Source organism: Malania oleifera, chromosome 7 (assembly GCF_029873635.1).
Source record: "Malania oleifera isolate guangnan ecotype guangnan chromosome 7, ASM2987363v1, whole genome shotgun sequence".
Lineage (NCBI taxonomy): Eukaryota > Viridiplantae > Streptophyta > Magnoliopsida > Santalales > Ximeniaceae > Malania > Malania oleifera.
The window spans coordinates 1230175-1245507 of record NC_080423.1 but is presented as its reverse complement, the minus strand read 5'-3'; the positions used below and the strand labels follow the sequence as shown (position 1 = coordinate 1245507).

The 15333-nt window shown below is 34.5% G+C and overlaps 1 protein-coding gene across 2 annotated transcripts; it reads right to left on the bottom strand.

Moving 5' to 3' along the window:
• Window positions 1–9221: 9221 nt before the first annotated feature.
• On the bottom strand, window positions 9222–15115 carry LOC131160674 (uncharacterized). 2 transcript variants are annotated; one of them, XM_058116530.1, is made up of 5 exons: window positions 15008–15115; window positions 14487–14874; window positions 11921–12117; window positions 10799–11048; window positions 9222–10084 (listed from the first exon to the last, which is right to left on the bottom strand). In XM_058116530.1, the coding sequence occupies exons 1-5, from the start codon at window positions 15022–15024 to the stop codon at window positions 9416–9418; spliced, it is 1521 nt and encodes a 506-aa protein (XP_057972513.1). In that variant the 5' UTR covers window positions 15025–15115; the 3' UTR covers window positions 9222–9415. The 2 variants fall into 2 exon arrangements, with proteins under 2 accessions (XP_057972513.1, XP_057972514.1); XM_058116531.1 differs by having other exon boundaries at window positions 14946–15083.
• Between the last annotated feature and the right edge of the window lie 218 nt (window positions 15116–15333).

Below are 15333 nucleotides of genomic sequence, written 5' to 3'. Positions count from 1 at the left end.
AGTAAAGTCTGTGTTGAAAGGATATGCTGATGTTGGATATCTTTCTGATCCTCATAAAGCTCGATCACAAACAGACTATATTTTTACATGTGGTGATACTGCTATCTCATGGCAATCTGTAAAGTAAATGATCACCGCTACCTTTTCAAACCATTTAGAAATATTGGCAGTTCACGAAGCAAGTTGTGAATGTGTATGGTTAATAACTATAATCCAACACATTAAAGGGACAAGTAGATTATCACTGGAGAATGACAAGCCAACAATATTGTACGAGGACAATGGAGCATGTATTGCACAAATCAAAGGTAGGTACGTAAAAGGTGATAAAACTAAACATATTTCACCAAAGTTCTTTTACACTCATGAACTTTTGAAGAAAAGAGATGTTGACATTTGCGAAATTCGTTCAAGTGACAACTTAGCAGATCTATTCACAAAAGCATTGCCAACTTCAATTTTCAAAAAACATGTATATTACATTGGAATACGATAACTTAAGGATATTTCTTAATTGATTGTATTTTTTAGGAGAAATATGAATATATTACTCTTTTTACCTTCGTTAAGGTTTTGTCCTACAGGGTTTTTCTTAGCGAAGGTTTTAACGAGGCATATTCATAATGTATAATCATCCAAAGGGAAGTGTTGTAAAACGTGTATATTATACATGTGAATGACTATCTTGAGAATAAGTTATAACTTTTAGTATGCCCACATAATGGTTCATTATGGAATTGACCTTTGGGATGTCAATATAATCTTTACCTATATAAGGACATATTTTACAACCAAAATTAAGAAAAAAGAAGATGATTAGCAACATCTAGTTCCTGAAGAACTAGACTGTTGAATTTTTATAACTCCATATTTTTTTATTTTAATTTTTATAATTCTCTCTTTATTTCATTTACAACAATAGCATCTTAATATTCTATGTTATTTTTAATTTTCAAAATAGATTTGTTCTTATCTTATGCCAAGATGGAATAAGAAAAGCTCTTAAAAAATGAATTTTTTGAAAAAAGAAATTAATACGTGTCTTTGTAGTTTGTAATACTTCTATATATCCCATATCTATCTTATCTATTCTATTTCTAAAAATAAATATTTCACAAACTAAATATGGTCCGATGTCTATTTTTAAGAATAAAACAATTATAACATAAAATTTGATAATTTATCTGTAAAAAAATGTGTCATTTATTGTAAAACAAATAATAATACAAAAAAAATTACAAATTCATACCGTAAATTAGTGGCAAAAGAACAAATGCTACCAATTTTCACTATAAAAATATTTATTCCTATTCCATGAAAGTATTTTGTAAAAATTGATTTTATTTAAATTATTAATTCTTGTATAATTTTTATCAGATTTTTTTACCATAAAAATATTTATTCCTGTTTCACGATAATATTTTGTAGAAGTCAATTTGTATAATTTTTATTATATGTCAATCAATTTAATTATATTTTAGAGAATAGATCAATATAAAAAAGAAAGAACATGACGTCACGGATCACGCACTCATGCATGCATGCTTAAATAAATACCGAAACAAGCATGAGAGAGAGAGAGAGAGAGAGAGAGCCGCCGGAAAAAATGGTATCTGAGTGTTTAAGGTGTTGCTCCGATTGATACTGGTGGGGTCTGTGGTTGTCCGCGTCGGCTATGGGGCTAGCCGGAGCTGGATTCCATCTCTGGGTAGAATGACAGAAATGGGAATACTCTGAATTTCTGATACGTAATTAATTGGGCGGGTTCAATTCACTAAAATTTAATTTATTATTCAGCACAAAAAGAAAGAAGAAATTTAAAAGAAAAATAAAAAGAAGAAGGAGAAGAAGAAGAAGAAGAAGAAGAAGAAGAAGGAAGGAAGGAAGCTAACGAGAGCACTAATTAATAATTAAAAAGACAAAAGTGTCAGACTTTTCATGAGTGTTCTAAAAAGAAAAACTACAAAGAGATTAATAAAAGCAAATTCAGTCCAAAAGTTCTCTCTTGAAACCTTTTTTTTTATTCATTGAAACTCTAAGGAAGTCCAAAGAATCTCATTGAGGAAAGCGTTCATAGAGACTTCGATTAGACACCAAGCATAATAGTGGAATCGAGAGGTTGACTGATACAGTTTCATACAGGTTTAAGAGAGATTGCCAAGATACAGGTAGTACAAGTAAACAAAAGTTGTAAGATTGGGATGAGACACTTCTCAGTAAGGTGGAAGATATTATATCAGCACGTGATTACATGAGTTTATTCTAATTAGAAACAGTTGCACAATATCACATTCACAATAATGTACTATAAGAGATATATAAATATAATTCAGCATCATTACAAGGGAGAGTTCTCGAGGTTAGGGTAGGGTACAAGCCCATACACTGTACGATCCTTACACACGGTACTCAATCCTATGACTTTACCTATTTTAGTTTTTAAATCATGTATATGAAAATTTAAGACACTGACCAGCTTTGGAACTTTCATAAATATGTCTAATTACCCGTGGCAAGGGTTGTGCCCTAATAAACCTTGGCAGGGCCCTGTTCGTACAGGCAATGTCAAGCATCACATATATAGCCCGATTGCCCCACCTGGTTCATTATTTCACTAGTGGCCCCACACTCCTGCAAGCTAACTATCTCGATACCCACACTAATTCACATGTATGGTTGTACTATACCTCCAGTTAGCAACGGAACCGCGCCTCAAGCTATTTAAAGTTTCATATAACTTAGAGTGTCTTTCAACTCTTTTAGAGTGTCTTTCAACTCCTTTAGTAATAAGTTGTGGTCTCAATTTATCATATATATAATTTACAATGAAAACATAACAACCTGAGCAATTTCAGTAATTTCACAATTATAATCATGCAATCTTTCATGCATTCTTTCTTTCTTTCAAACTATGGTGTTAACCGACACAAACGCTCTCGATTCAACCCTTTTTACATATAAAGCTCGGTGATTAACTGGCACCTATTTTCCACATTTTCAAAAAACAAAATGGAACTTTAGTTCTCATAATTTATTTACAAGTATAACAGTTCAGTATATTCCACTTCATATCATATGTCACACTTGTTTCGTCAAAATTCACTATATAAAGTGTATAACTTGAAAAATACCATTTGGACCGCAAACATGGGTATCAAGCAGCTCCTACTTTGGGTTTAAAACAAATAAAGTAGTTTTGTAAAGTTTGGAGTTCATATGCCAAAACATCATTTTTGCTAAAAACCGTAAAATCGTAAAATCATAAGAAACAATATTTATACTCCGTAAAACTTTGCAAATAAGTAGTCGAAACGTATATAAAGACACAAGCTAACTTTCTCGCGGTTTAATTTTCTAAAAATACTGAGGTAAACAAATCTCCTTACCTTAATCCCAAAAACCAAAACACGAAATCAATCCAAAACAACGACACAGGATCCCTGAAACCTAAAAACCAAAGAGCAATACTTCACTATAGTCTCGACTACTACATATCTATCGAACCAAAAACGAAATCAGATACTTACCTCGATTTTAGGAAAAAACCCGAAAATCCTCAAAACAAAAATCTGATCCGCTATAACTGTAAAGATTCTCCTCCTAATCCACATAACGACGTCGGATCGATAATTCTAACAACAGATGGCACGAAATCTTAGAGAGAGAGGGTCGGTTCAAGTTCTAGAGAGAGAGAGAGAGAGAGAGAGAGAAGATTTGAGTTTCTTTCTCATTAAGCAACTAAATGATATTTATAAATAAGGTTGACTCGGCCAAACTCGTCAACGAGTTGGAGGTCTCGTCAACGAGCCGAAGAAGGGCGTCCGTTGCCGAGAGATTGACCTCGTCAATGAGCCTGAGATTTCAAAACTTCCGAAAATCCCTCGATATCTTCTCGTCGATGAGCCCCTTCGCCTTGTTGCCGAGCAACAGAAGAGACTTCGTCGACGAGGAAAGGAGCCTCGTCAACGAGCTCTGTTGTTTTATCCTTTTTAATTTCCCTTCTTTCTTTATTTATTTTCCGAATTCGAGTCCCTACATTATATGTTGACATTTGACTTTACATGTTTGAGTCTAAGGTGCTACGGCTTTTGACTATATACATATATATATTTTTAAAAAAAAATTAATATATGTCCGTCATATTATGTATTTAGATGACAATTAGATGTGAAGGAGAGGATCGTGTAAATTTATATGTCCACTACTTTTGCGTTGTCCATAAATTGCAGACCAATAATATATAAGGCAAAAAGTATCAACCTCATCTGATATTTCAAAATTTTCAATGACCTCTCTAGAGTTTTCAAGAATTTTGCAAATTTCTCTTAAAATTTGTCAAAAAGACACAAATTTTTCTTGTATTTTTCAGAAAAATAAGTCTTGTGAAGAGTCTAAGTTTTCTAAAAATCAAATGTGAGAGAAGTTGGTGCAATTTCAAGAGAGTCCAAACCTCAAAAGTGGTCTTTTAATTGCCCTAACATAAAACATTACTCAGTTTTTTTTCTTTTTTTTTTTTAGTATAGGCTCAAATTGAGTTTAGGTTATATTATGAGAAATAGTATATCTCTCATTTTATCATGCTTCTCCACTCATTTTAGATTCGAATCTAAAAACCTCCATATGAATGTGTCAAGATTTGGCTAACACAGTGTCTCCTACTTTATGCCACACCTACTTTATATGTTTAAATGTTTTATATATATATATATATATATATATATATATATAGAGAGAGAGAGAGAGAGAGAGAGAGTAAAAGAAAAAAAATGGATTCATATCATTTAATTTATGTGATAATATTGCATATCATAATACAAGCGTTGTAACTGTGTCGAACCCACATTGATAAAATAGGTAAAATGTTATTATAGTAATGACATGACCAATTTCATCCTATCTAAGAACCACAATTTTATTCTATATAAAAACCTAGTTTAAAATTAAAATTATGTATTGACTTTTTTTGTTTTGGGTGTTGGAACATAAGTGTTTTTTTTTTTTAAATAACTATTAGGGTGTGTATTAATATAAATTACCGTGTTAAGCCTATTGTTATTGCCCTTATCAAAATAAAAAATTGCGAGAACGAGAAAAGAGTGTTTGTTAGTGAAACTCATTTTTTAATTTATACAATGATCAATGGTCATTAAAAAGATAAAGATATTAATAAATTTTATCATTGTAATTTGTGAATTCAAGAATATAACTGTAATATAATTTAAAGTTTGAAACTTAGATATTGAAGCTATATATTTTTCAATATTTATATAACTTTTGAATTGAATAGTACTAAATTAAAATTCAAAACTCAAAAATACTAAACACAATTTTCAAAATATTTATATATATAAATGAAAAAATCAATAAATGCGACAAATTCACATATTTAATTTGTAGTTTGATCAATAATAATATCTTAATTCCATTTTTTGTTAATTCATTAAAATCCTTTCACCATTAATTAATTTAAAAAGTTGTGAATTCAAGAACATAAACATAACAAATTTTCAAAATTCGGAATTCAATTCAAATATTAAATTTAAATTCATCCGCATTTAGACAAATCAAAATGCATTAAAATTTTTAAACAAAATTTATGCAACTCTTAAACATCTATACGAACCCAAATTCAAAATTCAAGATTTTAACATAATAATAAATTTAATGAATTTATGCCAAAGGGTTTCTTGAAATTTAAAAAAAAAAAAAAAAAAGCAATCAAATTAGCAATCATTATGAGGCTTAAAAATTTGATTTGATCATGCAAAAGAAGCTTTCATCTTTTACATAAAGAACAAAACGGGCCATTGAATTCCGATGATAAAAAATTTTTGAATTTGGAAATCTTTGAACTCTCGACTAATCTTAAAATCCTAATTTGTAGGAGAACATCGGCACCGGCAATGGGATTCCGATGATCAGAAATTATCTGGATTTTCTTCCACCGCATAATCAAAACTCAAATCAAAAACAGTAAGATCCTGATTCTGTTCAAGAGAAAGGGCGCCGCCGCCATTCTTGCTCAAGAAGCTCCTGAACTCCTCCTCACTGGCTACCTCCACTTTGATCATTTCCACCTCCGCCACCACCGCGAACCCCATCACCCCGTGGCGCTCCGTCACGGCCGCCGCGAGCGCCGCCATCATCGACGCCAGGACGCCGCACGTGCGCTCGTCGGCGTTGAAGTTAGAGAAAATGAAGCTGGACACCCACTCTTCGGCGTCGGAAGGCACCGTCATCAACTCCGCCGGGACCTCGCACGCCGCGGCGAACTCCGGGCTGGACACGTCGTCGATCAGCACCGTAGCGCCGCCCGGCAGACCCAGCTGCAGTTGGTACCTCTCTTTAACCCTAACCTGAGGGAAGAACCAGGGGTCGGAATATTGCGGGGGGTCGGCGGTCGTCGCCGGCGATTCACAGACGTACATCCTGTTCAGCGTACATACAACCCCAGACGCCATTGAAGCTCTGTTTGCTTTTCTGAGAGATTTCAACGGCGAGACAGACAGAGAAACAGAAGGAAGAAATGAAGAGGGGAGAACCTGAGAAAATGAGACTGAGATTGAGATTGAGATTGAGATTGAGATTAAGGGGTTCTATATATATAGATGGCAGAAGAAGTATCTGATAAGGAAAGTGAAGTTTTATACAGGTCGATGGAACGATCAAAATTTTCAAATTAAAAAGAAGGCCGTTGGAGATAAGGGCGGATTTATAGTTGCTCTGTAGATTTCATATACTGGATAACTTGAGCTCACCACCTCTTTGCACTTCCTTTCTTGGGTTTATTTATTATTTCTATTTATTTTTGTCATTATTATTTCATTTATTTAATTTTTTTTTTTCCAAAAGTATATTTTTCCCGAACACGTTCAAAATTATTAGGTTAGGCTAAATAATCATATCCATATCGCATTTCAGATAATGAACCGGTTAGATTTTAAATAATTTTTTAATTGATAATCACGTACGTATTTAAGTCTATCTTTTTTAAATCATTCGAAATTCTAGGATTTTGTTGGTTGTACAATTAGCCAACTTAATATGATGTTTTTCTAACATGATGATCACGAGTCTAAATAATCATATCCATGTTGCATTTAAGATAATGAACATGTCGCATTTAATAAGATAATTATGTGTAATAATTGAGTTTTCGATTTTTAATTTAAAAATGATTTGTCTAAATTTTTTTTATCAATTTATTATTATTATTCTCGTAGACAAAGGTGCACGAGGGGAAGATGAAACAAGCCAAAACCCCGTTCGTACAATTTTTCTTCTTTTTTTTTTGGTTGTCGGTTATATACTTACATCGAACTTGAGCTACACAATGGGATTTAAACCTAAAACCTTTGATACGCTATAAGGTTTAATAATTGGATATTTGTGAAGAAGTAAAATCTATATTATTTTCATTTATCTTGATAGATATTTGTGGTGCATTTATTGATAAATACTAAATTTGAGTGAATAATAGTTCTGCCATAAATACTAAACTTTTTTAAAGTGATTTATATAATTCCCATAAATAATAATGAATGTTAAGATAATACATAGTTCGTTATGATTCGTATCGAAAGTTATGATAATGCGTTATTATAATATTCTAAAATTTTAGTTTAATAACATAATACTTAGGTAATTACTTTAATAATATTATGCTATTATACTTTAATAAAATAATATTAATTTATTATTTCTAATTTTCAGAATAGATTTGTTCTTTTCTTACTCGGAGATGGAATAAAATAAGCTCTTAAAAAATGAATTTTTTGGAAAAAGAAATTAATATGTGTCTTTGTAGTTTGTAATATTTTTATCCCTTAGCTATCTTATTTGTTGTATTTCTAAAAATAAATATTTCACAAACTAAATATGACCCGATGTCTATTTTTAAGAATAAAACCATTATAACATAAAATTTGATAATTTATCTGAAAAAAATGTGTCATTTATTGTAAAACAAATAATAACACAAAAAAATTATTGGCAAAAGAACGAATGCTGCCGATTTTCACCATAAAAATATTTATTCCTATTCCATGGTAGCATTTTGTAAAAATCGATTTTATTTAAATTATTAATTCTCAAATAATTTTTATCAGATTTTTTACCATAAAAATATTTATTCCTGTTTCACGATAATTTTTTGTATAAGTCGATTTGTATAATTTTTATTATATTTCAATTAATTTAATTATATTTTGGAGAATAGATCAATTTTATAAATTAAAAAAAAAAAAGAAAAAAAGAACATGATGTCACGGATTACGAACCCATGCATGCATGCTTAAATTAATACCCAAACAAACATGCACTCACAGAAATGTACGTACATATATACACTCGCGAGAGAGAGAGAGAGAGAGAGAGAGCCGCCGGAAAAATTGGTGTGTCTGAGTGTTTAAGGTGTTGCTCCGATTGATACTGGTGGGGTCTTTGGTCGGCTATGGGGCTGGCCGGAGCTGGATTCCATCACCGGGCAGAATGGCAGAAAAGGGAATACTCTGAATTTCTGATACAATTAATTGGGCGGTTCCAGTTTTAGTTTAGTCATGAGATGTCAATCTGTTTTAATTTGTAAGTTGTGTTTGGAGACATAAATCTTTACTTTTCAATTTTAGATTTGCGTTGATTTGATTAAAAAAATATTGCATTCTCTGCAAATCTTTCCATTCAAAATCTTCGATTCATTGCAATCAATCATTAAATCATGATTTTGTTTGGTGTATTAATTCATGATTCCGAATCTAAGACTCACAAATTTCCAAAAATAACCTTTGTCCTTTTCAAATTTATACAAATCAAAATTGTAAGACGGGAAAAATCAAATGTTAATGGTGTCAAAAATCAAAATTTTAATTCAGTATAATTTTATTTTCCTTCTCACTTTTCTTGATAATCAAACATAAAGGTAAACTTCTTCAAATTTTTCTTCCCTTTGTCTAGTATTTTCCAAATTCCAAATCGGGCATACTTAAAAATTAAACCACTATCTGGGTTCGGATAAATTTAATGGAGCCAAACTAGGCAAACCATTCCTATTGCAGATTGCATTTCTAGTGCAACGGCAATATCCTGCTGGAGCTACTGCAGCAGGCTGGACATGTGATAACAATTTCTACTGTAGATCACTATAATATTCATGCTTGAGCAGAGAGCTGAAAATTTTTTACCTTGGTGTTCCCAGGGCTAATGAAATAGAGTGAAACTGAGAATTGGTTTTTCCAATTTTTGTTTGGATGTATTCCAGGATCTTCTCTTGGACTTGAATAAAAACTCAACACTTCAGCCACTCAACCATTAATACAATTCCCGACCAATTGCCAAATGCAACATTCGCATTAGCACGCGAAGGAGTTAAAAAGCAGAACAAAAGAAAAACATTTTCTCGAAGTGGAAGTTGTGCATTTCATGATCTCGACTTCTTCCTCATCCTCCTCGTCCTGGCAGTTCTAAATGACCGAGCACCTGCAGAAGCATATGCTCTCAGCTTCTTGAGTATCCTCCTCTCACTCACACGGAGCATCATCGAATGAAACTTTTTTCGCTCTCTTCTGCCACAACTCCTCATTGCTTCAATATCATCTTCCATTGTAGTCGAACCATAAAATGTCTCCCGAATATCTGCAAGCAACAATAGGGCATCCTGTACTCCAGCAGTCAGCAACAAATCCTCGCTGATTTCCGAAGTTTTTCCCATTAAAGGACAGCCTTTCTTCAATATACCCATGCCTGTAGCGTCAGTAAAATTCCCCATGGTAGATAGTGTGAGATCCAGCTTGTTATATTCTTCCTCCGGCAACAATATTATGTAAAGCAAAATAAGTAGCTCAATTTGCGGCTCCCCATCTGGTGAGATTTCAAAATATTCTGAGTCCTGGCTGACACATCCAGAGTAATCTAGTCTTCTCCACAACGAGAGTCTTGCTCTAATGTAACGACCAGAGAACAAAGATGATCCCCATTGAAGCACCACTTCAAGATCGATATTCACGATGTCATATGGATTATCTGGCTCAGTGAATCCATACCTGTGTAGCAATGCAGCATTGCCCAAACACCCATATGTATTAAAAACCTGAAATAAGAAAAGGAGCAACAATGAGAAAGCTGACAATCTATTTACACGTAAGGTACATGTAAGATAATCTATTCATAGCGCAATAGCACTCAAAGTTCAGGTTCAAGACGAACTTAAAAGGAATCACATTCTGATCTTAGCTTATGATTGGGGGAGGGGGGGGGGGGCTGCAGGTTGTTTGCAACTATAGAACAATTTAACTTGGTGTCAAGGAACCATTTGTTGAGATTAAATCAAGTGGGACTGCAATATCAAAGTAGATAGGACACTAATGCAACGTCATGTTACACACCAACTTTAATGAAATAAACATGTAACACGGAGAATTGTCAAAGCTATCCAAGTTAGCACGACAAGTCTTGCTTTATCTATCCGTCCTAAGATAAACAAACAAATAAACACGAGTTAGACAAGCTTCAAAACTAACACTATCTTCCTTGCCCAAATTTCCAGGCTTTGTTCTACCAGTGCTACATCCAAAATGGCACCAGAGGTCCCTATGTCCGGCCTTCTCAATTGAAATACCATATCATTAGTTTCATAGTACAAATATGGCTACTAAACTGAGTACTCAGCCCTGTTCCACAATATTAGATCAAATGATCAATAGACCTTGGATTCTAAGTCAAGCAAACTCATTCCAGCATTGTCAAAAACAATCATTTCAGGAATTCAACTGCATAAACGAATGAGTGGAGGATAGATGCAAACCTCATCTCCAGCTTTGACATCTTTTACAATAATCATTTCCAAAACCAATGGGCTACTGAAAGAATTCTTTCCAACAAGGGCAATTGACAACCCATTTTTTATCAAATCAAAGTTTTGAGGCAATGATTCATCATCTTTTCTAATATGGTCTAAATCATCGTTGCTGTTGTCCTCAACATCATTGTCTGATTCACAATGAGAAGACACATTGGTGAAGTGTACATTCTCAGCTCCTGTCTTGTGATTAAAGCTGAATCATATTAACAAACATGAAGAGAAAAAATTGTAAGTATTTTATTGCAGTTCAATTCTAAAGTAGCAAGTAATAATAGATTCATCTGCTCATTATAAAAAATAAAAAACAAAAAGAAACTCAATTCAGGAATTCAGGAATGCCTTCAGTGCATGAAGGTGGCAGAATAGCACACAAGTCACATTTTATAAAGCGGACACCCACTGACCCACTTAAATGATGCATGAACTTCCTAAGTTACTCTGTTCAAACTATGTTTAGTGTCAAGAAATGAGGCATTAAAGCTGCTTTATCCTCTTTATTTCTACATTCATGCATAATAAAAACAGTAACCGGTCATTTTTAAATAACTGGATTAACTGATATGATTCAATAAACCATTTACTAACCAAAAGTTGAAATTATTTTCATCAGGTCCACATCTGTGCCTTGTACCTTGAGCCTAGGCCTCGGGTGCCCTTTGTGACTTGGAAAAAAGAAAATAAAAAGAGAATAATGAAATGAATGAGGAGCATAACTAATTTATATGTCAAAAGGACAAATTACCCACTAAATAAGAACTTAGGAGTGATCAGGCTTAACCTAGCCAAAAAAAAAAAGGAGTGACGTCACTTAAGCTCCAATTGCTGTAAGAACATAAGAATGGAGAAAAAAGGATGTCGTTCAAGACAAGGGACACATAAAAGGCTCTTATATTGACCAAATTAAAAAATTAAAAATGATACACTAGAAAGAACAGATCAATGAGTAATAATCATGCATAACAAAAACAAAATTAGTGAGGCTGACTTCAAATGGTTAGGACCATTGATCCACAAAAACTCCAAAACACTTAAAGAAATGACCAGTAATGAGATGGTGTAACTCACAGATCAGCCAAAGGAACCATCCCAAATCCATGGTAATCATCTATCTCAAATGATCGAGAAGCAATGAGACTTTTTGCGGCAAAGTATTGTTCAACCCCAAAGAATTTGGGATTAAGCTTTATGGATGCTGAAGCTAAGAGGGGCACAATGCACTCTTCCCAATCCTCATAAACAAGAGAGTTGTCTTCTTTCACCATCTGCCTACAAATATAAACAAGAATCAAAAGGGATGAAAATCTTAGCAACAAAAATCTTATCATGAAGGACAAAATAGCATCAGTTGCAATTTGTGGCACCCAAATGAAAGTTTTGTCTTTCTGTTTTTCACTCTTCTTTTTGTCCACATCTATATGAAGTTAAAAAGAGCAAAGATATCAGCTCAAAACTTATCAGGTATTTCTCTACCAAAGAAAGAAAAACTCAAAAATCTATTCAAGATTTCAATTTTGTGTAACTTCTTTAAATTTCAACACAAAATGCAATGTAGAATCTTTCAAAAATATCAGCATAATGATGAAGTGCAGCAAGGGAGCAAGCAGCATGTAATTAAAGATTGTATTGCAATATGATTTTATCCCAAAGAAACAATAAAAGCCATTATGACAAGTTCTGCAATGAAATATCATACCCTGACACATGCAGACACGTACACATACAGAGACAAAAAGATATATACAAGTTTTTCCAAGTTGCAGAGGAACGCCAAAACAAAAATATCATTTGAATAAGTTTGAGGAGTGCCGAGTCAAGGGCCTTATTTAGGCACCAAGCCACCAACCCACTCGCTCCATTACTGGGCCATCTAAAGCTTGGGTGTAATATTTGAAACCACAACAATCTTTGCAGAAAGTACTACACAGCCAAATTTTGTCATCTTGGAACAAATACTAATCACATTTTAGCATCTTCGTTCACCAAACCAATTCTAGTCATCTCATTGGCCACCTGTCTCCCAATCACAAGATCAACCACCCCATCAGTCCTATTTACAAGCTGCACTTATAGGGCATTTTGGTTGAGGGAAGTCAACAGCCTATCCCTCTTATCTCCCAGCAGGTCTCATAAAATAATTAAAAAACAATAGAAAAACCACAGCTGTGATCCATGAGTTGGATGAGCAGATCATGCACTTGAGCTAGACAACTGACCCTAGCACCCCTCTGAAAACTTGATACACTTTGTTGCTACTAAACTAAATCTTAGCTTGCATTTTACAGTTGTATTCAACTTCATACTCAAAACTCAGCCAAGAAGGGAATATAATGCCCATTGGATGGTTTTGACGATAAACGACATTCTGCTGCCAAGTTATATCTAGACTTGAGAGTGGAATTTTAGCCTCAAAGAATTTAAAGTGAAGGTACAACAAAGCTGTCAGGTTCGACTTAGCAATGACAGCAGCTGACAAAATGCAATTATGTCACCTCTAACTCTACCTAAAGGATCATAAGATCTACTGTAAACTTGAGGCAATTTTACTTGCGTGCAATTTCAGGTCCCATGTTCTATGAAAATCATTGATCATTTAGCCCTAGTTTGGCAACAGTACGAATAGGTACTTTGTCACTTGTTACTTAAGAATCGTAAGTACTAATCACTAATCAGTTATAAGAATGACGTACTCATAATTACTGACTGATTAATCATTCATAAAACTTCATGCATTTCATTGAACATATATGGTACTGGAAGACTGTATCCATGCGTTGTGAAATATTACTGATGGAACTAAGTTTCAAATACTTGGGAGTATAGCTTAATATGGAAGAAAAAATTACCACAATCAAATCATCAAAGCAAAAACTGAACAGAATTTCTAAGCATGAATTAAAGATTGTACTCCATTCAGCTTGAAGAAATTATGCAATTAGCAAGGTTTATCAGGTTTCATATACCTGGGCAAATCCTTATTAGACATCTGGGTTGCTACTCAATGGAACCTTGGGTAATAAGAACTGTCAAATGTCAATCCCTTGCATGTTAAGATTTAAATGTTTTATTTCATATTTATTAATGTTTATTGGAAACTCTAGTCATTGGTAGGAGTTGTGGTTAGTGCTAGCATGTGATCCTATTTTATAGGAGTTGTGGTTAGTGCTAGCATGTGATCCTATTTTATAAAAGTTGTGGTTAGTGCTAGTATGTAATCCTATTTTATAGGAGTTGTGGCTAGCGCTAACATGCGATCCTATTTTATAGGAGTTGTGGTTAGTGTTAGGATGAAATGTTTTGATGTAAAGCCTATTTATAGGCCCTTTTCTTAGCAATTTTTAGATAAGAGTTTTACCATTTTAACTTGTCTCTTTTGTTTACTCTTACCTTTGTATCATTGCAGACAAATTGTTCCTAAAATGATTTCAGTGGAAGGATAGCGAAACACTTGGCTGGTGGATTACACAGCTAATTTCTTCTGTGATTTTAAATTCAAAATATCTTGTGCTCCATATTTGATATCCGGTAAATAATATTAAAAATTCTAAAAGGTTATAATTGCATTATTGCAGTTGGAAAGATCCGTAGGGTAATGTTTCTTCTTTGGAAAAGAGGGTGTTCGGACTGCGTATACCTTGTGGAGCTCAGTGCCAGGAAGAAGAGCGTCGACTTCGTCAGGAGTCCACACCAAGGGCAAGCATTCAGTCTGAGGCAATAGACGAAGATAGGGCGCCCAAGGCGACTGAAGGCCTAGGCTTTGCTCGTACATGAGGGCGACGGCGAGGCCGAGGTGGCCGTCAAGGCCGGCGGCTTCGAGAACGGCCCTTGCCCCGGTGGTCTTGGTGGTGAGGCACGCCTGCTTGGGTATGGCAGCCACCATGTCCCCCTCCCGCAGATCGCACACAGCTCTCACCCACAATCCTCCGCCGTCCCCACCGTCGTCGGCGCTGTCCACCAGCTCCAGCGCGTCGCTGCATTCTATGCCCTCTCTGCTCATCCATCTCTTGAATGCCCTCAATCGCCTGCTCAAATAACAAGCATTCATTACAATTATTAATGTAAAAACAGATACAAGATATCTTTGTGAGCGGACATTAACACTGTGATCAAAGGAAGACAGCAGATTCAGAGAGAGAGAGGTGGCGCTGTGCCTGCCTGGAAGTGTTTGACATGGCGGCCGGGAAAGAAGGCGGCGCTCCGGCGGCCCCAAATAAGGGTTTTGAGGGTGAGACGGAGGAGCGAAAATTGTTTGCGAGTAGGGTTAACGTTTGGGCGAGTCATAAATTAGTTGGTATTAAACGGGTAATGGGTTAACGGATCGGCTTTGGGTAATGAGTCGGGATTAACATTGAACTTGGACCGAAATGGTAAAACCTTGTAAGGGCTAAAGCTTTTGTGAGGTTATTGGCTAATTGGTCCTTGCTTGATATAAACGAACGTCCAATGATTTTTACTGAACTCTTTCACGAACGAAGTAGTAG

Bases quoted from the DNA above. Each gene is read 5' to 3' on its own strand.
- LOC131160674 (XM_058116530.1), bottom strand. The intron at 12,118-14,486 runs GTATACGCAGTC...ATTTGTAGGCAG, and splicing joins CTGGCACTGAGCTCCACAAG to ATGGTGAAAGAAGACAACTC. The intron at 11,049-11,920 runs GTGAGTTACACC...AATATGATTCAG, and splicing joins ATGGTTCCTTTGGCTGATCT to CTTTAATCACAAGACAGGAG.